Here is a 23,998-nt window from a genome sequence, read left to right on the forward strand (position 1 = left end):
GTCAGGGAAGGCAGCAGTCCCAACATCATCACAGGGTGGGATGGGGTCAGTGAGACTGCTAACCCCACCCCACTCTGTGATGAAATGTCACTGATTGATCCTGGGTGTTTCAGGGCTTAAAACAGAAGCACCCAGGGGCAAGGCAAATAGTGATGGTACCCCTCGTCACTTAGGGGAGGGCCTCAGGGAGCTTTGCTGAGCTGAGGAGGACACGTCCACAGGAGCTGTGACTTCCTCAGCCCAGCACAGTTCAGCTCAGGCAGCCAGGAGCTCCTGGCTGCCTGACCTGAAAATGAACAGTGTCTGCCAGGCTGACCTTTGTTCAGCCTGACAGACACAGTTCATGAGGGGAAAAATGTGTGGGGGGGCATGGCCCCTCAACCCCAATGGACCGGCTGCGCTGGTTACAAGAGCGAGCCTACACCTCTTTTTACTATCCAAACCACTGGTCAGGGGGTTGAAGAGGACAATGCAGCCACCAGAAATGAACCATTTTTCCTCCCCCACCTCCTATTGTCAGAGGCAGACCTATCCATATGAAAACAGGAGATGTACCAACATGTTGGGTTCTCTTATCGGTCATAAGGGCCTATCAGAAACCTTCACATGTCTTCCTATAAACTTCTGACCTTGCAGAACCCTGCAAGTCTGCTGGAAATTTTCAATTTTTCCTTGAATCCAATCTGACTGACTCTGCCTGCTCTTGTGACATTTCTAAATCTTGTTAAAGGAATTTCATCTTTCCCAGTCGCTGATTGTTCCAGGAAAGAGCCCAACAAGAAAGAAATCGGGCCCTTTCAGTTCGCGGCGGAGCAGCGCCATCGGCATCGAGAATATCCAGGAGGTGCAAGAGAAAAGGTGAGAGTCTGGGCGATGAAGCGAAGGTGGAGGTGGAAGGCCTTACACAGCAAAAAAACATGCACTGTATTATTAATATTATTATTTATGTGGATTCCCCATGACAATGTACAACATACAAAGTGCCCTCCACCCTAAAGAAATATATTGATGGATTTTCTCATAGAATAGAGGCAGAAGTAGAAACTGGGCTTTCAATGGGAAGCCAGCAAAAGGAACATGACTGCAGGAGGCACATGACTACAAGAGGCACATAACTAAGAGAAGTCTGTTACAAGTCTACATTTCCCATATTACAACACTACATGTCCCATTGATAATAATTGGTTTGGGTTTGGGTGTCTTATATACAAAAACACATTTAAAATGAAGAAGAATCAGACTGGATAACTCACAATTACATGGACTGTTTCCATAAAAGAATGCGAGATTGAGGGGAACTCCTGCTGCATGAGTATTTTATGGGCTTACATCAAGGTGAGGTGGGTGTTCTGTTTCACAAGAAGACAACAGACGGGACATGTGTGAATTAAAGATGGATGGGCAGGGATCTGATCACTGCCAGGGAAACAGTAAATCTTGGTATGGATTCTCTGCAGACATGGTACCTGCAGGAACAGTTAAGAGTAGGTTGCATATGCTGTCAAAAGTGTCCGATATCAAGGGGTGTTGAGTATTCCCTTAAAACAATAGACATGTATTGTTCCCTTGATTGGAACTAGATAACTAGATAACAGTCAATTGTTCCTCTCTTCTCTATACCACAGAGAAAGCCCAACTGGCCTCCCGAAGACCCCTGACAGCCGACGTGTCTCGCATGAGCCAAAGTCAGAGAATTCATCCAATCAGAGCTCACCTGAACTTCCCACGACAAAGGATAGGTGAGTTCCACTCACAGATGGACCGCAAGCCGGTCATGTGCACCGGGTAAAAGAGGGTATGTCACAGTGTTATGCATTATTGTAATATGTTACATTTGAAAATAGGTTAAGGGATTGGGACATATCATGGTTTTACGTGTTAAAGCAGACTAGAGTTTTAATGTTGCTTATGGTGTTATCTGTGAGGTTATTCTGTGGGGGTATGCATATGCATTTAGGTGGATGATGGCATTACATGTTATGGCAGGTCATTGTGCTAGAGTAGATAATGGTGTTATGGTAGAAAGGGACATGGTTTAGAATGGACTATGACATAATACATTATGGTGATATATATTTGGCTAAATTACAGCGTTAAAGTAGATTATGGTAAGAATAATATGGTGTTACAGTAGATTATGGCATGAGAAGCGGTGCATGACGGTGCAGTGTGTGGGGTGCAGTACACAGGCATGTGTTACAGTCGTTTATGGTGTTTCGTGTTATTGTTTTAGGGTAGATTATGTCATCATCAACTGGGCAATCATGTTGTTAATCTTTATACTAAACGTGCTTCTGCTTTGATTATTGAAAGCAAACTGGTAATATATGCTAAAACAAGTACTTGGGGGCATATGTAGGTAATTTTCGTTTTGCGATTCTCAAATTGCGATTTTTAGGGAATCACAATTAGAGAATCGCAAAACGAAATGTAGGTAGGATTAGCACATTTTTTTTGCGAATCCCATTTATTCCATATTTGCGAATTTGAAATTGAGATTCACAAATAAGGCATACCTTCTCATTCCTTCCTATGGGCTGGCTAGAAGGCCCATAGGAATGAATGGGAAGACATTCTCAATTTGCGATTCTCAATTAGAGAATCGCAAATTGAGAATGCAATTTCAGGATTGTAAGGGTGTCAATAGCACACCCTTTTGCACCCCTGAAATTAACATGTGTGCACATGTGGCCCGCATACATGCCCTAAGGGCATGTATGTGACCCACAATGCACTTTGAAAAATGCCAAAAAGTGCATTTTTCAAAGAAATTGCAAAATACCACCAACCTGAAGTTGGTGGTATTTTGCGATTCTGTAAGCCAAAATTTACACAACTTCGGTGCTTTCTACATTGCATATAAGGAATCGCAATTTGCGATTCCTTAAATGCAATAGCAAAATAAGGAATCGCAAATTTTACGATTCCTTATTTTGCATGTGGGTTTTTGTGTACTACATAGCACACTGCCCTAATTGCAATCGCAAATGCTGAGATTCTGCGAATTTCAGCATTTGCGAGCGCAATTAGGCTTCCTACATATGGCCCCTACTCACTCGTTCCCCCACCCACTCTCCTTCGCTCTCTTCTTCCTCCTACTTCCCATTTCATTGCTCATTCTGAATGAAAAGTGCAATGGAAGGACCTGGATGGACAAAAAGCGGGAAAATGGAAGCTGGGATGAGAGAGGGCTCTTATGAAAGAATGAACATCCCCAAAAGGCTTGCACCTCACCAAGTGATGCAGTAATGGCGCGGCTTGGATGACAAACTTTAGATGTCTGCTTGATGGAACAGGAATGTGAGCATACAAGAGGCAAAGTGGGTAAGAAGAGGCAAGGAGGGAGACAGAAGATAGGAGGAAATGGGAGAGGGTTACAGGAACTAGGTCTGACCTGGAGTGAGAGTTTGTGGTTTCCTCGTGGCAGAATTTAGAATCATGTGAAGGTTGTGGGTGCAGAACCTAAGACTTCATCATGGGATGTCTCGAAGGCTACTCTGTGAGTTTCCTATGCTCTTGGCAGTTGGAGATGTGTTCTCACATTGGAATGCGTACAGCAAGCGTGGAAGACTGCATGACACATGATCATGACTTATTTTACTCTAGGAGCTCAAGGGCCAGAGACTATGGGATGTTTAAGTTTTCATTTTCTGTTGGACAGTGTAAAAGTGCTAGCTCTAGGTGGGGGCCATCAAGTCTGGTTGTTGTGTGAGCTTCGGATCTGTGGCATGGTACTCAAAATGTTACCATCTTTGGATAAAAGAGCGTGGTTGAGTTGACCACAGGGCATATACAGCTTTTAAACCCTTTAAATGAGATACTAGTTCTTTATTTTAGTCTTTACTGAGCCCATGCAAACGTAGAATGCACCTGCAGACCAAGATCTTTTACAGGCAACCATTTTTCTGTGAATACTGACCTCTTGTTTCTTGATTTTATTGCGTTGTTCCTCCCATTAAACTGGTAAAGTTGCCATAGACTGGGCAAACACACCCTGAATGCTTAAACTGTAGAGTGAAATTCATCCATCCACTCTTAATGCCCTATTTTCTGTATGTAAATGTTTGCGATCTGGCAGTCTTCAAGCAAGGGGGGACATATTTATCAATCTTTCACGCAACGCAGCAAGCCGCCTTGCTGTGCTGTACTGCATGAAAGGGAAAGGGTAGCAAAAGCTACATTATACAGCACTTTCCTGTCCTTTCCTACTGTTGGCGCACTTGTGGCTGCCTAGCGCCAACGCAGGCACTCATGCGTCATGTTGCAAGGGTGCCTGCACTGTAGGAAGGATTGGTTTTGTGCAGGAAGTTTCTCCTTCCTGCTCAAAAACAATCCTGAGAGGCATTTTCCTCTTTCTGTGTGTGCTGCACAATGGACCACATGTAGGAAGAGGAAACAAAGAGTAGAAATAAAGATATTTCTCATTGTTACGCCTCACCTGGGGAGGCGTGGCATTTTGACGCATTCCCAGTTCCACCACTAATGGTAAATCAGGGAATGTCCCGAATCCTTGGGTGGGCAGGTGGGAACACCCACGGTCCACCCATGGAATGCCTCCCTGCCACAGAGTAAAGCACCATTGACACTAACCCACACCATTATGTAAATTATGCACTTTTGCATGTAAACTCATGCAGCTTGTTCATTAGTAAAATATTATCCAAGCTAATCTTTCATAAGGAAAAGTCATTCCGCATCAAGGTGTAGCTTACTCCTAGAAACGGAAGGAAGTGAAAGCAAACCATTGAGGAGCTTATGGTGATATATAGAAACAAATTACGAGACCGAATAAAGGGGTTAGATGGTGTTTCTGCGATACTTGAACATTTTAAATCAGCATTATCAAATAGTGCAGGGTGACAACGTGCATGCTGTTCAGAAGTCCTTTGTGGCCTTTGACCTTTTTGAGGCAGTGCAGTTCGCCTGATTGGATTTCCAGGACTTCTTAGTTCCATTCATCATTTAGCCGCTAGATGTCACTACTGCACTCTTTTCCCCTTTCAACGGCAGGCTTTAGGCTGTCTGTCCTGTGCGTGGCAGCCCAACACTGAGCATTAAACGACACACACTTCAGTACATGTTTTATGAGCTGGAACTGGCCCCTTTACTTTATGTTCAAAGATGTATCTGCTCTCAATGATTCCTGGTTTCTGCGCCTTTCTTCCAGCATCCCTTAGAATTCATTGATATGCGAAGTTGGTTTGGCCTTTTCTTGAGTGGTTCTTTGTTCTTCTTGCCTAGAGCGGAGTCTGTGCCACGGCACGAAGCCCCGCCAGATTTCTCCCGCTCCTCGTCCAGTGCCAGCAGCTTTGCCAGTGTAGTGGAAGAGAACGCTGGCCTAGATGACGAAGACACGGGACTGGTAAAGACAGACTCTTTTTCGGGGTTACCATGGAGAGGAAGGGTCTCTGTTTCTATACAGAAGGGGCTCTCAGGTGGGAATATGCAACAGTGATGAGGGTCATTGATGGAGCGAGCGAGGGATGATTAAAAACCAGTAGAGTCATCACTGGCATGAGGGTTGGCAGCAGGGCTTTAAGTGGGATGAAAAAACTGTGGGGGGGTCTCTCAAAGGGCCAATGTAATTAAGGGCGTGGCTTAAAACACCTAAGCTAAAAACCTGTGCTTGGCATAGTGTGCCGCCAGACTTGTATTTTGTTGTTTCGGTCACTGCATCCAGATATATGATACAACAAGTAACATCATACCTACAGCAAGTCAGGACTATTGGCTTTGTCAATGGGTGTTAGTTGCATAAGATAAATAAGCAGCAAATATGGCTTGTAGATAATATTGAAAAAGCTTCCACTTAAAGCCCTGGTGACACCTCAACAATGTTGCTGCTCCTGTGTTTCGAAAAGAGAAGGGAAATCCATAGAGAAAATTAGTCTCTATAAAGGATTTCCCTTGCCTTCAAACGCTCACCTGGCATGACGTCATGCCGTAACTTCTCCACAAGTGATTAGTGAGCAGTGTGAGCATGCGCACATCGATGTGCCTGCTGTCAGTCACTGTAGTCTGGGAAAAAACGGACTGCCTGTGCATGGGCACAAAACAGAGCCTGATGGAGACCTGTTTCGAGGCCCCCTTTAAAAAACTGCCGGTGCTCAGCACCGGTGAGACCCGGCCCACTTAAAGCCCTGGTTGACAGTGAAAAGGAAAGGCAGAAATGCTGTCAAGCAAGTATCCGACTTCATTGAGAATACCTTTAAAAACCTTAGGCAGATCCAACCTATTCTTATAGTCATGCGAGAACTACAGTAGACAGAAAACATAATTCAGTTTGGGAAGAATTTACTAATCAAAAATCTCAACTAGCCTCCCAATGTTCAACATTTTTTAACACAAAAGAGATCCCCAATCTGATGCTGATATCAAAGTCATGCACTGAAAAAACATATGTAAATGTAAAGGTTATATTAAACCCTTTTGCGTGTTATGTTTGATTGGGAGCCTGTTTCAGGCTGCATTCTGCTTTCGCTTTTAAGAGATGTTTGTCAACAGAGATTTTAATCAGGCTTCTGCCCACAGCAAGGAATTTAAGTAAAGTCTCTATACAGGTCATTCACAAAACGAAATGCTGCTTTCTTGTGTGCCTCTAATTTACTTAAATTGTTTAAAAATTCTGTAAAGTGACTTTTTGTTCACATTTTCTGTTGTGTTTAGACCGGTAATGACTTAAAGTTGATGAATCCTAATGCAGGATTCACATCAGGAGGCCAAAAACCTCTGGGAAACATATTGAAATCATTTCCATGCAGGGTGTATAATCTTGAAAATTCCCCCCTGGTTGGTGCCTCACGAAGGACTATAGGGATGAGGTAGACACAGACAGATCAGATAATTAACATGTAATTGGCTGTTAACCAGCCTGTCTTTAGTTCCCCTGATTTCCTTGTAGTTTGTCACGCCACCTTCCCTGAGGACTGGACACACGCATAAGTCAACGCCCTACTAAAAAACCCATCGGCAGAACCCAGCAAACGTAACCACTGACCAATCTCCCTGCTCCCATTCCTGGCCAAAGTACTAGAAAAAGCCATCAATCAACAACTCTCCTCATATCTGTAATGGAACCTCCTACTTGGCTCCTCTCAATTATATTCTGCAGGAATCACAGCATTAAGACAACCCTCATCGCAGCTACTGACATCTGAGCCCTACTGGACCGAGGAGAGACTGCAGCTGTGATCCTCCTAGACCTCTCGGCAGCCTTCGATACAGTCTCCTACTACACACGCATCACAAGGCTGCACAATATAGTCATCCAAGGATCCACACTCAGATGGATCACCTATTTCCTCGCCAGAAAAAGGAAAAAAGTCCACCGTCCCCCCTTCACCTTCGAACCCATTTATATGACACCTTTGGCCAGCCTCGCCAAAACCCAAGGACTCAACATGATGTTCTACGCCGATGACACACAACTCATCCTCTCCCTCTCCAAAGACACTACCAAGATCAACTTCCTCAGCTGCATGACAGATGTTGCCAACTGGATGAAGGACAACTGATTGAAGCTCAACATAGACAAGACAGAGGTAAGGATGTTCGACAGAAATTCCCCATGGGATGCATCCTTGTGGCCATCAGAAGTGTATGCATACTTTGTGCTACACAACTGCGGACCCACATACTTGAACCAACGTCTGCACGCCCACAAATACCTCCGCTCCTCTTCCTTTCTTGAATCCTCACCTCCGCATCTGACAGAGCAGATGTGGAGGTCACTCCTTTTCCTACCTAGCAGCAACAACATGAACAAGCTGCCCTTTCATCTAAGGACCTTCCTATCTCTTCCAGAGCTCCGAAAGTCCCTGATGACCTGGCTATTCAGCTAATCAGCTGTACCCTGCCAGTGACTGGATAGCCTCACGGGTGACAAGTAGCTCTATACAAATTACTGATTGATTTATTTGACACTGTTGGCTGAAGAATAAACAGCTCCACTCTCAACATAGCAGTCTATGATGCCTCATACTCTGAAACCCCACGGATAACATCTATTCTTTGTGGTACATTAAATAGGATTCTAGCATGTTCTTTTCCCTCTACCTTATATAAGTGTTCAAAGCACCCATAATCTTCATCATGCTTCGCTGTCTTACAGAATCCCTATCTTCCCTGTTTGCAGGATAGCTTTTCATCGTCTGGAACCTCCCACAAGCAGGATTCATTTGCCTACAGCACTTGGTTGGAAGACGGTATGAGCACCGCCAGCAAGGGGATCTCTCCAGGTATGTCACTGTGACCAAAGAACACTTATTATTATTGGCAGACTGGCTAATCACATACAAAGGAATTGTTATCCAGAATAGGGCAATTTAGGTGAGTCTGAACTATGTACAGAACTTCCTTTCCAACTGTGTTCTTAGAACGTGTTTTATGTGCAGTATAATAATTTTAGTACTATAGTCACGCTTAGGCTGAAGTTTATCGACTGCTCCCCATAAGAGATCTTCATGTTCCACAGACAAATGGACTACAGGAGTGTATTAATGGAAAAATAGCATCTCAGTTCCTTTTTACGTTTGAGTTAACTAGTTCATTCATGAGCCTTCCAAAATTTCTTTTATTGAGGCTTTCTGGTTTATAAGAACTTTTCAAGTTTCAGGGGTTCTTTTTGTTTGAATCAACGAGATGTTGCTATTGTCCCTCTTAGTCTGAAGTTTATCGGCTGTTTCACAAAATAATTATTCATGGTCCACCGATAAGTGGACTACAGGAGCGTATTAATGGAAAAATAGTATATCAGTTCTTTTTACAGTTGAGTTTAACCTGTTGCGTGCACATGACGGCTCCATGCTGTCATTAGTCACAGGCAGCGTGTACTTATGACAGCGTGGAGCCATCATGCCGCTGCCTCTACTCGCACGTGGCACTAATTCCCCGCCTGTGCGGGCGAATTAGTGAGTGGGCGGGGTCATGACGGCTCCACGCCGTCATGAGCACATGCCGCCCGTGACTCATGATGACGTGGAGCCGTCATGAGTACGTGAGCGCCACGCCCACCCCCTACCCCTCCCGCGCCGCTCCAGAATTCGCGGGCGCAGGGAAGGGGATAATTTGTTCATTCATGAGCCTTCCACAATTTTTTTTATTGAGGCTTTTGGTTTATGTGAACTTTTCATATTTCAGGGTTCTTTTTGTTTGAATCAACAAAATGTTGCTTAGTGTGTGGTAACAGAATTTCATATTTATAATTTTGGTGCATTCCTCTAACTTCTTCCATACGGCTCAGTGAGCCAAATCTCACTCTCCCTTTTGTTATTTCTGAATCTGGCAACCTCACTCTAACCCAATAACCTTTTTGAAAGCACACAGCCTTGGTTCTTTTGATTTCATACCTTTCTTTGCTCTTGCTCTTGTCTTGACTAAGATGAATTTCTGGATCAAATACAGCTAAAGTCCAAACTAGGGATCCTGCGGAATCGGCAGAACTTTGGCCACTCCATGTTATTCCATAATGTGGAGTTCTGGTCAAACTCTACCAATTGCTACGTGGTGGAATTTTTTCCCAACAAGGTTCCGGAATATGCGAGCTGGAAAGCGAGAGTGAGATTTGGCGTCTCCTAGTGTGGACAAACATGGACATTCACTGGCATTCTCGAGCGGTTGCGATCAGAGGGCCACCTTTTGAGTAGATTTTCTACTCAAACTTCAGCAAAATCAACTCAAATGACTGTGCACTCTTGCGCAATGCATGGTGTGGTAGCACTGATTTTCACTGTTGCTCATGCAGCTGGCGCTAAATTGTAGAAGCGAGCTGCATATTTTCCATCCATTGGTGGAATACCGCAGAATCTCACAGTTTTTCTGTGAGTTCCGCCCAACCCTAGTTCTAACTACGCATGTTCGAAACTGAAATCTAAGGCAACCTACATAACCAAGATGGTCTAAGAAAATCTTGCGGAATTCTGGCTTTTAAAGCTACAAATGGTGATATATCTGTAACACTATGAATAGTGTTGTGGCACAACCAAAACATTGCACAAACAGAATCTCCAAGATTTACACCCTCAATCATCTCTCCTCTGACACACTCACTCAAGAGTCTATTAGCCCCTCTGAACCTGTAAATTACTCTGTGGGTGATAAAGAGTACATCTCTTATGTTTAATATCCGCAACGCACAAAAAGTCTTGAATGTCTAATGAGACCAATTGCACTCCATTGTCTGAAATTTCCTCTGAATGAAAATCTTCTCTGGCGAACACATCAGTGAGAAATGTAATCAATGTTTTAGCGTTAGTCTCATGCAAAACATTCACCTGTAACCATGTGGATAGGTGATCTATGAGAACAATAACACGCCTTTGAACCTTAAGAAGAACATGAAATGGTGCCAAGAAATCCAAGCTGGCCATGACGCACACCTTCTCTGGACTAGCAACATCCTTCATGGCATAATATACTTTAGGCCCTTCTCATTGTATGCCCAAGTCACACCGCTCCTAACAAACCTCTCCACATCTGTGCCCATTCTGGGCCACTAATAAAGATTCCTAAGTATTTTATTCATGATGGTTACACCTAGGCTACCACCATGATTAATATTCAATAGGTCACCTTTAATAACACCTGGAGGAATTAACTTATCAGCTTTAAACAACAACCCGCCCTCAGCAGACAATTCTGTCTGGACCTTGCTGAATGGTTGAAGCTCTTCAGAAAGTCTCCACTCTATAGGTCATCTGTTTGTCATCATTCCATGACTCTTGTCAATGCAGCATCCTGACTGAGAGCACTGCTCTATTCAATTGTTCACTGACACAGTTTTCCCTATCCCAGACTATACTCTCTTGAAGACAGCCCACAACTGGTTATTCATCCATCACATTCTCATCATCATCACAAGAGCAAGGAAGACTAGAAAGGATACCCCCCTTCGTTTTCTTACCCCCAAGCAAATATTCTATGAAAAAATTATATTCCAGCAATTTGTCACTAGGTTCAAACAATCTAGCAGTGGCTTTAGTAAAGTGTATATTGACACCACTTAAAATCTGTATTAAATGTTTATGATCAGTGCGCATTAGGACATTTGTCCCCCACACACAAGCCTTAAAAGTTCAACGACCCATGCACATGAAAGTATTTCACGTTGGATCAATCGATCAATCAATCAATCAGGCATTTGTTAAGAGCGACTACTCACCCGTAAGGTTCTCAAGGTTGGATGACTAAGTGTTACTGCTCCTGCGGTTTGGGAGTGCAAGAGGTGAATGCACCAAAGCTCCTTGACACATCCTTCCCTTGAGGGAAAACTGCCCCTAAGCAAAAACTACTGGCCTCACAAGTAATCATCAGAGATTTTACTGGTACTTTTGGCTGAGCAAAACTTTTAAAGAAAAGCCTTTTCTTTAAAAAGTAACCATTGCACCTGACTCCATGCAAACCTTGCATTTTTCTTCAAAAGAGCAAGTAAGAGCTCTGTTTTTGTGGCAAAATTACAAATAAATTTAGCATAAGTCCCGCACATGCCTAGGAAAGCTTGCAGTTGGTCTCAGTTTTCTAGTGTAGACTTCTGATCAATTACCTTGTGCAGTCCAGGGTGGGAGGCAATCCCTTTGCCCAAAACAACATGTTCCAGGTATTCTTCTTCATGCAATCCAAATTGTCATCTATCTTTCCTCAACTTTAACCCTTTCTCTTCCAGTGCCAGAAGTATGGCATTCAAGCTAGCAATGGGTTCATTGTCATCTTTGCGATACTCTAAGATGTCATCCTGGAATACAAGCACACCTTCTAGACCTTTCTAACATCACTTATAACCCATTGAACAACAGCTGCAGCCAAAGTAGGTCCCACAAAATTCAAACACCCTGCATGGAGTTACAAATGCAGTAAAATGCCTGGGCTCTTTAGTTAACACCACTTGGGAATAAGTCATATTTCATATCATATGAGGTGTGGAGTCCCCCAAGGCTCCTCTTTAAGTCCCGCCCTCTTTAACATATATATGAGGCCACTGGCCGATGTCGTCCGCCGTTTTGGGATTAAGATCATCTCGTACGCGGACGACACACAGCTGGTGGTCTCACTGGCACAGGTAGCTCACACACCCGCGTCAGACGGACTTCGAGAATGCCTCAAAGAAGTAAAAAGCTGGATGTCCTCATCATCCCTTAAAATGAATGGGGACAAGACGGAGTTGATGCTTCTGGGCCCCTCCGATCCCCTCTTTTTCAACTCCCTGTGGCCCTCTGATTTAGGCCCTCCTCCAGCACCCAAGGACAACATCAAGAGCCTTGGGGTATGGTTGGACCGGTCCCTCTCCTTCAAAACCCAGGCCACTAAGCTCTCTGCAACCTGCTTCGGCCTCCTCAAAATGCTCATGAAAATCCTGCCTCTCCTCCCCATGGAGGCCAAACAGGTAGCAATACAGGGCTTGATACAGTCCTGCTTGGATTTTAACAATGTGTTATACCTAGGCGCCCCAGACTACACTCTTAACAGACTTCAGACAGTTCAGAACTGTGCGGCCCGTCTACTGCTCGATCTTCCCCGCACCCAATCAGTGAGGGCCGGTCTGGTCCACCTTCACTGGCTGCCAGTACGTCAAAGAATTAGTTTTAAATCCTTGTGCATTGCCCATCAGGCCTTCTGGGATTCGGGTCCAATGATCACCCGGGATCTGATCACCCACTACGTTCCCACCAGAAATCTCCGATCTGGCCAGACCTTCTTAGCTACACCTCTCCAAATAAAAAAGACCAGGTCGGGCGGGAGGATGTTCGCATATAATGCGGCCAAGACCTGGAACGCTCTCCCGCTTCATCTCCGATCCAACTCCAACCATTCCTTATTCCGAAAGCAACTGAAAACTTACCTTTTTAACCTTCCCTACTAACTCCCAGGCAGCCACTCCACGAGGTCCTTCCCTTTACATTCTCCTAGCGCTTGGACGGCTCCGGGCAGCAATTCGCGCTCTACAAATGTACTTCCATTTCCATTTCCATTTCCATTTCCAAGTTATAAAGAAGAAACTTGCTCCAGCTAGAGTAACAATCATCTCCTCAGTTTTGGGCAGGAGATGCCCATTCACACAAATAGCCTTTTTTAAACATCTGAGATCTATGCGCATTCCTAACTCACCATTTGTTTTGCATGCAACAACTATTGGAGATAACTACAAAAAATACCTCCAAAATCTCATTTACATGTTCAGTGCAAAGTTGGGAAAGTGACTTCTCCAATCCACCCTTGATCCTTGACGGAACACACCTCAGATTGTGCTCCACTGGCACATTCCCCTTCTTCAATTTAATCACATGGTCAAACCCTTTAGGTTTCTCCTTAAAAATTGTTTTATGTTCTTCCACTACTGTACTCAAATACATTACTCTCTTCCACACTTAAGTCTTGTTGGGTACACCCCAGTTTGAGCAACTAATCCTCAAACATTGATGATGCCATCCCTGCATAGCGGGTCCACTCTGTGACCCAAACTTTGACTTGTACCTCTTGCCCCTTAAGCTTCATAACTGTTTCAAAGAAACCGTACAAGAAAATGTTTTCTACATCATACCCATGAAGTGTAATGTCAGGAGGTGATACAATCACATTTAGCTTCATGATAATAAAAGTATCTCTTGAAATTATAGTGATATTAGAATCAGAAATAGTTAGCATGGGATCCATAGATTTTGAGAAGCCATTTTCATGCATTACCTATATTGTTGGTTAACTTTTTTTCAGCATCTTCACTAACATTAACATTATTTCTGTTTGAAGATATGACCCACTCTGGGGAAACTGGCAGTTCGCACACTCCTCTGCAAGTTTCTGCAACTTAGATCCACAATGAAAAGAATTATTGTTCCCATTAGCATATTTCTTCTTGTCCACTGGTTTGAGTGCAATGTTTTTGTTGCCTTTAAGAAAAAGGATAGCATCCTCATTGTTCGTATTGAGTTCCTTGACCTATTCTTTTGTCTTTTGAATCTTGGATGCTTTTGGCTATGCCGATTGTCTCTTTGAGAGGTGTATTTTTGCAAGCAAGTGATCTGTTTATTACAGCTACTGGTCACCAGTAGTCTCTCATAAGTTGATCAGTAAAGTTTCCAAACTCACACTTGGCTGCCAAGAAACATAATAAGGACAAATACACCGCTATTGTCTTGATGGCAAACTGTTCCGGAGAGGAATTTGTATCTTCTCACAACCAAGTCAGGTGGTGTAACAGAATGTTTTTCTTGTCTTTTACCACTTCCTCATACTAATACACCTCTTCATTCTCATACTCTGGTCCTTCTAAGATGAAAAAATGGTCCAGCAACCATGTGATTGTCTCTGGTTTAAACTTAAGTCCATCAATGGCACCCAGGAATGCATTAAATGCTTTGGCCCACTCCATCCAAGCTAAAGAAGGTTTCCCAGTTGACTTAAAAAAAAACATTGGAGGACTGATGGCTCCCATTATAGAACCGTAGTGTATCAGAGACGGCACTGATCCAAAGTGAAGGACATTTTTTATTTTGTATGAATATGTTATAAACAAAAAAAATTGAGAAGAACAAGTATAACAATAATGTACATAAGAACACTTCATGCTACTAGTGTTGCAAGTGTTTGAAAAGAAAAACAGTGTGCTTTGTACACAGAGTCAGGCAATTCCTACAGTGGCCACAAGATGGACATGTGTGCCCATAACATGCTGCCCATTTCAGTGGAATGTGAAGGGAGACAATATGGTAGCCGCCATAGAGCGTTGATTTCCATGAACATAATTGCCGTTGGCCTGGACAAGAACATTTTAAAGCCTAGGAGGACAGCTGTTGGAGAATCAGGGTTGGACAGCAAAAGCACACATGTATAAAAAAGCACTACAAAGGTTAGATGTGTGGCACTCACCCGTATTAAATTTTAAACACAAAGAGCCTAATTTACAAGCTCATTGCGCACTGGTGCGTCCCTTTTTCAGACTCTGAGGTAGCGCAGTGCCTGCCCATATTTACAAGGCCATATAAAGTCCCCCTCTGTGACTTTTCATGGCCTTCTAAATATGAGCCCCTTTCATGCATTACTCTGAGTATTGCTGTGGGTGTTCTAACGCAACATCCATGGAACCGGACACATTCCCAGATTTACAAAGTGTCATAAACCTGGGAATGTGTCAGAATCCTACATCTCCCAGGGGAGATGTAGGAGTAGCGCAGCGAGGAGAATTTGCTCTGTCTATGTGTGCTGCATTTTGCAGCATGTCTAGAAAGAGAAAAACGCCGATTGTGATTGGCTTTGTGCAAGAAGGTGTTCCTTCCTGCACATCAACAATCCTCCCTGCAGTGCAGGCACCCTTACACCACGGCGCAAGGGTGTCTGCAATGGTGCACGGCTGCTGTTTGAACGCCAGCACAGGGGAGAAAGACAGGAATGTGCCGTTTCTTGTAGATAACGGCACTTTTCTGCCCTTTTATTCTGACACACAGCACGCAGGAGGAAGGCTTGCTGCGCTACCTTGTGTTAAAATATAGTACATGAGGCCCCCAGTCTGTGCACTTCACGGTAATACGTGGCTTCCTTCTTCTTGTCGGTAGTGTTAGTAACGCTGACCAGGAGGCACAGTATGATGTCGTCCAAACTAACAGACAGCTGTCTGGAAAGAAGCGGAGAACCAACTGTCTTCGCCACACTCTGCCCTCCCATGCGCTGTCCTAGAATGTCCAAGCAGATAACTCTACATTCCATGAGAATGAGCTGGGGCACAAGATGATCACACACGATATAACAGTTTCTACAATACATTTATTAGTGCTCCTAGTTTAGATAAAAAGATAAAAATTGAAGTGCTAGGTAAACGTGCAACATCATCACAGTCTTTGGGGTAATGGGCAGAACGCATACACTGAACATAATTGTAGTAAATATCTTCATTCAATCTCACTAAGTCTCTGACAGTCATTCAGTGTTTCAAATGTCATCATGCAGCCTTTCTCTAATTGTACTTTTCTGTCTTTTAACCTTAAATACTACAACACTCTCCTCTATTTCACCCAGCTCACTTTTCTTCCTTTCCTTCTCTTTCATCATCCGTCTCACTCCATATTTTTCTCTCTCTATTCACCTCAATCTATATTTCACTTTAATTTTTCTTACTTACTCTTTCCCTTCTCACATCTCCCCATCTTCTTCTCACTCGCCATTCTTCCTGTCTCTTTTTCAAGTTTTTGCTTTCCATTCTTTTTATGTAAGCCTGCTGCTGCTCTTCAGCTTCTCTCCCCTCTCTTGAACAGGCCCTTTTCAGTCTACGCAGCTGGACAGCAGAACACCTTTGGAACCTTCATACCCAGCAATCAAAATCCAGCTGGAGGAGTCTGATCTGCACACGTCCCATCCGGTGAGCACGTAGGGCATGCATCTTGGTGGCGTAGAGAGCAAAGCAAAGCAGGTGGCATGTGGGCATGGGGTAGTCTATTGTGAACCTTCCATTGGTTGGAGTAGAATGAGGCCAACAGTCAGCAGATCAAGCGGTTGCTACAGTTTATAGGATTACATAGTGCTTACTGAGCATGGAATTTAAATGGTCATGAACTACTGGTATCCAATGGGCTAAAAATAGATGTTTGCAACAATATTTGTATATGATTCGAAGCAGCTTAAAGCCAGCTTGTTTATGCCATGCCTGCACTAAATGATGACACACCTGAGCCTTTAGGCACTGTCTGATGGAAGCAACTGTTGGTGGAACCAAAGCTAACATGAAGCTCTCTAGACCCAACTCTGGCAGTGTTTTAAGGGTGTACTGTGAGAACACACTTGGTGAACACTGCAGTGTCCTGTGGCTCACAAGGTATTGTGTGCTCTGATAACCACATATATTTGCGTCGTAGTGTGGTGCAAGGAACATAAAGGTCAATGAGCCCTCTTTGGGAAGCGTGGGCACTGAGTTCTCCTAAAAAACATTAGAACGTTACCTAACTCAATAAGAAAGGGGAGATAGAAGTGCACATGTGCAAGAAATATGAGATGATGAGGGACTCCACTATTATAATTACAGAAGATGGACCCTCAGAAAAGCAGGATGTGTCTGTAGGAACAATAACGTGATTATATACTTCTAATGAAGCCTTTTATAGTTTCCAGCCTATATAGATAACAAGTAATGGTAGTTTCCACTATAGTCATATACAATTTATAATTGGGATGAAAGGCTGAGTTACACTTGTCAGGATTCAAACTTCTGACCTGTGAATCACAGAAGATGGGGAACATCCTTTACAACGCGGATGTTACCCCGCAGTGCAGTTACGGCGCGTCTTTTACAACGCAAGTCGTAACCACGACTTGCTCTGGAGGGCGCTCTAGGCTAAGGAATAGATGTACTATTCCAACACCTTCCCTATTGTACGTAGGCTGGTGTTGGAATAGTAAATTTAACTATTCCTAAGTCCAGCACCCCTACAGCGCAAGTCGTGGTAACGACTTGCGTTGTAAAAGACGCGTTGTAAAGTACCGCGATTTACAACATCGCGTGGTAACAACGTACATCCACAGAAGATACCAGCATTGTGCATTTAACTGGTTGTACACAGTTGTCTACTAGAGATGCAACTTGGACAATGGCGGGGATTGAGGAGGGAAAATAATTATACAAGAATATAAGTCCTGGATGGATTATGGATAAGCAGGTTCTTGTATTGTAATGTCTCCAGTTGAATCCCATTTTATTACACTTAACGTCCCCAATGGAACCCTCAATGTTTGTCCCCTTGTTTTAATGGTATACTTTCTGTGTGTCTGTTTGTGCAGAGCTGCTAGCCCTCCCCACCCGCCTCTCCGTGGATTTCCATTCCCAGCAGGTCAGACCCTTCTCTCTTATTTTATTTTAAATATTTTGTCTCCAGTCTTCCCTTTGTTGGAGGTTGGGGGGAGGATCATGCAAATGAGCGATCAGGGAAAGCCGGAAGAATCTCACAATCCAAATAAGAGATTGATATCTGTGTCATTTCCCTGTTTTTGTATGTGCTTTCGGAAAATTAATGATAATTTCTTGCCACATTTAATTATATTTTTAACACTGATTTTGTGAGAGTTGTCTGGATTAGATTAAGGGAAGGTAATTACCAAAGTGCTCTAGAAGACAAAATGATGCTTGGTCGTGTACGAATAGTGTGTATGGGTGTGTCAAAAAGTGATGGATGAAAATCCTTGATCCAACGCTTCTTAACCTCTGGGAATTAATTGGGGCAGCATTCCATTCTATTATTTTTAGATCGCCTGAATTATTATAGAAGGTAGTCTATTCAACTGCAAATCAATATTGGCCCTGGACCAGTCAAACAGGTTGGTATGAATTGCCAGGTGACACCCGCTGAGCAAAAAGCAAACAACGTATTTCAGAGTTAGCGTGTTTTTATCAGCGAGGAACAGCTGATTGAGACGTTAGACAAGGTGAACTTGGGTCCAAGTACATCTAGACTCCTTGGTTTCAAGAAGATTCAGTGAAACAACAAAATTTTGATGGATAGTTTCTATGGAGTCTAGGAGCATGGAGGACTGATAGAGTGGAGATTAGAATCCCATGTATCTTCTGTGAAACTTTGGGTTCTTTGTGGATGATGGCAGTCATTTTGCAAAGGAAGCAATGATACAAGAGTCCATGGGCCCTTTAGGGCTGCAGAGAAAACTCAAGTCTCTGCCACTTAGTTTCTGAGGTGACAACATAGCCAGATGCAAGCTTCGGCTGTGCCACAGTCATTGCATGGTAGACAATCCTGGATGCTGATTAGTAGTAGGTGAGGAAATCAATCAATAATGTTGGGGCCAGGAAATTTAGAGGCTGTTCATCAGAGAGAACAGACACCAGAGCCAGGGCTGACCGAGCCAACACTTTCCTACAGGTTCAAATTTGTTCTGCATTTTGCTGCACATATCAAGAAGCTCCGCAATTTTGAAGAGTCTTGGGAGTCACACTGGTAGCACTTTAGATGTATCAGTACACATCGGGCCTCATTCACAAGAGGCCTGCACCACCGGAGTGTCACTTTTTATGACGCTTTGGTGGCACAGGCCTCTCAATCATATCTATGAAGTGACGCAAAGCTACCCTGCATGGCGTCATAGATATGGAGGCAGCGCAAACTACAAGGAGGCATTCCATGGGGGTTGCTGTGGTTTTCCTTTGCATAACCCATGGGTTTTGACACATTCTCAGATTTACAAGGATCTGTAAACTTGGACATTCATCAAAACTGTATGCCCAGGGGAGGAGTAATCAGGAGAAATAACTGCAGCACACATAGAAAGCGGAAAACGCCTCTATTGATTGTTTTTGTGCAAGTAGGTGCCTCTTCTTGCACAAAAACAATTATGCCAAAAGCAAAGACACCCTTGCACCATGGTTCAAAGGTGCCTGCGTTGGCACTAGGTACCAATTTGTGTGCTGGCACAGGCAGAGAGGACAGGAATGGCACATACCTACCCTTTTCTTTTGATGAAGGGCAGCTCAGCAAGGAGACGTGCAGCGCTGCCCTATGCCAAAAAGTAGTAAATGAGACTCCTGATTCTTACACTCGGGTCTCTAGGATGGTTCTAAATAGGGAGCAATGAAGCATTGAATCTAGTTATTTCAACTCTTGACTTCTGGCTTTTTCTCCCTCATATGCAGAGTTTCCAGAAGCGGCACAAGCTGAAGGACCTTCGCCGGACCCCCGCCTTCGTCACGGCAGAGGAGGAGAACCCACTCCTTAAACCCAACTTTCTGAGGCCTCACTTTTAAGCATGGCCACTTTTCAGATAGATCCTGGCACCCTCACTTCCATACACCATCATACCATGCCAACCTGATCTGTTAACAGGTGCCTCTGGTGAGGATGTGATGTAACTTCAGGCTCCAGACAGAACTGAGTTGCACCAGAAGTAAGCGTCTGCCTGGAGTAAGACTAAGGACTTGACTAACAAGACCTGACATGGATCGCCCGGGATATGAAGGACTCGGACACAGTCAAGACCTTACATTCTGTTGTACGGAAAGCACCAAGCAGGATAACTCTGGAGAGGATGACGAGTATGCACTATAGCCCCAGCCTCAACAGTAAGCCTCTCCCATCTCATGGAGCTTGTGGACAGTTTCCGCTCTTGCAGTGTGAGTTCTGGCCTCCAAACTTCTCATTTCAATGGACGTTGGCAACAAGCGCCTCTGCATATGACTTGGGTGCTAACTGCAATCATGAGCCATCACTACAGTGCAGTGGCACCCGGACCTCATCATGGTTTCAAAAAGGGAAGACAGTCGGTCTTTACCCCAAGTGCTCTTCCAAAGAGAGCGGGGGAAGAAAGAAAGAATGCTGAACTTCAAGACTTTCAAATCAAGCTGTTGTTATTCTGCATCAATTCACATCACAAGGAGTTATGGCAGATGTCTCGAGTGATGTTAATTATCATTGCACCTCACAACTCCCTGCTCCCCAGAAGCCATCTAGTGTCTCTTAGGCTTCAGTTTTTATTTGACAAAGTGATCTTACTTTCAACCTTTGCAAATTTAATCACAGGGCAAAATGAACATGGCTTCCCACCTCTTGAATGACTCAATATACTATTTAGTTGGCAGAAGTGAAAGCCAGTAAAGAAAGAAATAGTTATTTTTCAGAAAGCAGCTGTTTCCCACAAGTTGATCCAGTTAGCCATTTTGGATATCCTATTTAGTCCCACTGGTAATTTTTGTCTAACATAAAAGGAAAGTTTGCTGAGCGGCATGAAGAGCAGGGAGTTTGATTCTTGAGCCTTCAGTGTAAGAAGTGATGTAATGGCAAGGTTGTCAGTTGTTTCGTGCCCGGGTAGCACCTGTCCCCATACTTGCCGGTACGTTCCCTTGGCTTGCCACGTGATAAGGTATCCCTGGCAGTGCCTCTGCCGCCCCTATTCTCAGGGTTCAAGTGGACAGTGGGACAAACAGAAAGTAAGTAGGGCTTCAGTAGTCCTCTCTACTTTCTTTGTTTCGCTCCTTACCCTCTCACCAGCTCCAGAGTAGCAAATGAGTAGGCAACACTGATGTTGTTGAAGACTGACATGGGTGTCCTGTTATTCCGCTACTACTATTTTTTCAATGAATCTATATACATCATCATAGGATGTCTAGCTCATGAGATCTTAATACATAATATGAAGAAGTAGCGAAGCGGGGTGCGCATGAACTGAGGAATTCAAGCAGCGGAGAAGGTGGATTATTTCAGTCATAAGCAGTGGATGAAGGAAGTGGTGTAGCAGAGATGGCCTGGTATTTGGCTCATGAGCCATAGATAAAGGAATACATGCAACAGAGAGGGCAGGTTATTTGATACACGAGTCAGAGATAAAGGAAGTGACATAGTTGTAGGGTACTTGACTCAGGATTACAGGAAGTGATGCAGAGAAGTTGGTTGGCCTGACGATGCATACAAAAATGGGGTGCCAATTTAAGAAGCTTTTGTGACCTCTGTTTTTACTAGAACAGCAAATAGAGAAGCACTGAAGGTAGTATTTTGCAGATCACTTAGCCCATGAGCAGGGCCACTGGAATAATATGGCAGGGGAAGTCCAAATTATGCGTCCGGGTTGACTAAATTAAATGGCAAGAAAAGGCAAATTGTGCAGCGTAATGCCTCACATTTTGTGACAGTATTACTTCATTCATTTGTAATTTTGTCACATGGTAACACTGGTTGGGCAAAGATTTCACCTCATTTGTACCAGTTTAACAACCAAAGCAGCTGATAGAAGACAAGTCAACCTTTGCAAAGCGGCTTTCACTGTGCGGGAACGCTTGTTGCTAATTTTTTTGTAACTTGATTTGCTTAAGGTAGAAACATTTGTTTTGTTAAAATCTGTAAAGTATGCAACTGATGATGGATTATGTGGCAAATGCTGCAAATTCATAATAATGAGGAAAACGGCAAAGCTACAGAATCGCACATTCCAGTGGCCATGGCTATGAGCAATGAAAGCAGAGAGGAAGCACAGGATGGGCATTTGCTTCTTGATGCGCAGTTAGCATGCACGAAGTAATGCAGCAATAATGGTATGACGTTAGAATATACAGAGGCCTTGCTGTAGTCTCGAAGGCGCAGTATCGTGTATTTCTACTCTTTCAGGAACTTATATGGCAGGGAGAATAAACTGTTTGGCTTTATGACGGTTTAACACCATGCGCGCTACGCGTTTTCCTGCTGTGCGCTGACTTTTGCGAAAACCCGCGGTTCATGATGAGCTGAGCTCGTCATGAGCGTACAACAGGCGTTTCTGAAGGGGTTAAGGGCCATGCTCATATAGGCTAGTAATGCAAAGTAGGGTTAGGAAATGTTGCGTCTACTTTATATCGGAAAATGGAAATGAGTTCAAATCGCTGAAGAGACTGTCCGCTTACAGTGCTTGGATAAGAACTTTTTGAGAGAATGCAAAACTGTCAAATTCTCAATTTGAGGTTAAAAATATCTAATTTAAGATGCTTCTTCTATGCATCTTAATTAGTGCTTTGGCATTCATTCTAAAACCTTTAGACTAAAAGTAAAATTTCCAATTCAAAGGCCCACCTTCCTGAGCCTTAATCAGTCTTGGGCATATTTGCAAGCCCATTGCACCACCGGTGCATCACTTATTTTGACACACCGGCGGCACAATGTGCCTGCCCATATTGACAAGCCTACATAAAGCCACACTTTGTGTCTTTTCGAGGCCTTGTAAATATGCCCCCCTTTCATGCATTACTCTGCGTGAAAGGGGCGTTCCATGGGTGTTGCTGTGGGTTTTCCTATCGGTCCCAGGAGAGGCGTAATGGAGGCGCAATAAGGAGAAATACTTGTATTTCTCCTCGTCTTTCCTTTTTCTCAGCAGCACACATAGAAAGAGGAAAACACCTCTTGCAGGGGCAGCCTTAGGCATGTGCAAGCTGTGCACCTGCACAGGGCCAGCAAATCCCAGGGGCCACCACATCAATATATATCCTTAATATAATAATACTCTGAGGATGGATACATATTTGTGTGGCAGCCCCTGGCAGGGATTTGGTGGCCTCTGGCTCTATACCACTTCCAAACACCCTGACCCCCCCTCCCCCGCTCTTCACTGGCCTCCGCGCTCCGCCCCGCCCGGACCCGCTCTTCCGGGGCCCCCTACCTACGCTCCCTGCCCAGGGCCACCATGAACCTAGAGCCGCCCCTGTCTCTTGTGATTGTTTTTGTGCAGGAAGTTATCCCTTCCTGCACAAAAACAATCACCCCTACAACGCAGACACCCTTGCACCATGCCACAAGGGTGCCTGCATTGGCGCATGGCAGCCTATTGTGCGCCTGTGGAAAGAAAAGGGACAGGAATGCGCTGCATCTTGCTGATATGGCGCTTTCCTGCCCTTTTCTTTTGATGCACTGCAGTGCGCAAGGAACGCTTGCAACGCTGCCATCCTTCAAAATATTGCAAATTAAGCCCCTGTTTCTAATGCGGTAATTGGATGTGAGGTAGGCAATGTCTGCAGCCAGTATGTATTTTTAATGAAGTTTAAATTCAGGGGCTCAGCTCCAACTAAGGAGCTATTGGTCTGGAAGAAGCTATTCTATTTTTGTATATATGACATACTTCAAATTATAAGAGTGTCCAATATTTTCAACATTTCTTTCACGTTGTGCTACTCTTAATTGACAGATTAGGATATTCTTGAGCAGAAGGTATTCCAGGGCTCCAGTTGGTTTATCATGAAGAGGCAGAGAGCGGTTTCCAGCCAATGGGGATGCTTGGCCTGCTGTATATCCCATGATTTATTTAGGTAAGACCTGTTCAAGTTAGACTATTGCAGGTGAAGTGAATATACGTGAAGATTTAGAATAATTGATAATATGGATAAATCTGGGAGGAGAGCTGTACCTCCTAGGTCATCGGACGACTCTCAGATTCAGAGGCACAAAGTATGCTCTTCGCAGTCATTACAAGATTACGCTGTTTGGGGTAGGGTGATCGTCTCCCTTGCAACTCAACTTGCTGTTGCTTTTTCTGATAAACATGTCCACAATCTCATCTTATTTTAATTTGA

The 23,998-nt window shown here is 43.9% G+C and overlaps 1 protein-coding gene across 2 annotated transcripts in view; it reads left to right on the forward strand.

Annotated features, from left to right (window-relative positions):
* RAP1GAP (RAP1 GTPase activating protein) overlaps window positions 1–22,818 on the forward strand; it is an 870,529-nt gene extending 847,711 nt beyond the window's left edge. The window contains exons 17-23 of one of the 2 annotated variants that reach the window (XM_086921673.1): window positions 749–858; window positions 1,626–1,739; window positions 5,242–5,362; window positions 8,135–8,237; window positions 16,236–16,339; window positions 17,752–17,801; window positions 19,610–19,699. In XM_086921673.1, the coding sequence (XP_086777799.1) occupies window positions 749–858; window positions 1,626–1,739; window positions 5,242–5,362; window positions 8,135–8,237; window positions 16,236–16,339; window positions 17,752–17,760 (561 nt within the window). In that variant the 3' untranslated portion in view covers window positions 17,761–17,801; window positions 19,610–19,699. Of the gene's footprint in view, window positions 1–748; window positions 859–1,625; window positions 1,740–5,241; window positions 5,363–8,134; window positions 8,238–16,235; window positions 16,340–17,751; window positions 17,802–19,609 lie in introns of both variants that reach the window. The other variant, XM_086921674.1, reaches the window with a different exon arrangement.
* Window positions 22,819–23,998: the final 1,180 nt, after the last annotated feature.

This window comes from Lissotriton vulgaris, chromosome 5 (genome assembly GCF_964263255.1).
Source record: "Lissotriton vulgaris chromosome 5, aLisVul1.2, whole genome shotgun sequence".
Classification (NCBI taxonomy): Eukaryota; Metazoa; Chordata; class Amphibia; order Caudata; family Salamandridae; genus Lissotriton; species Lissotriton vulgaris.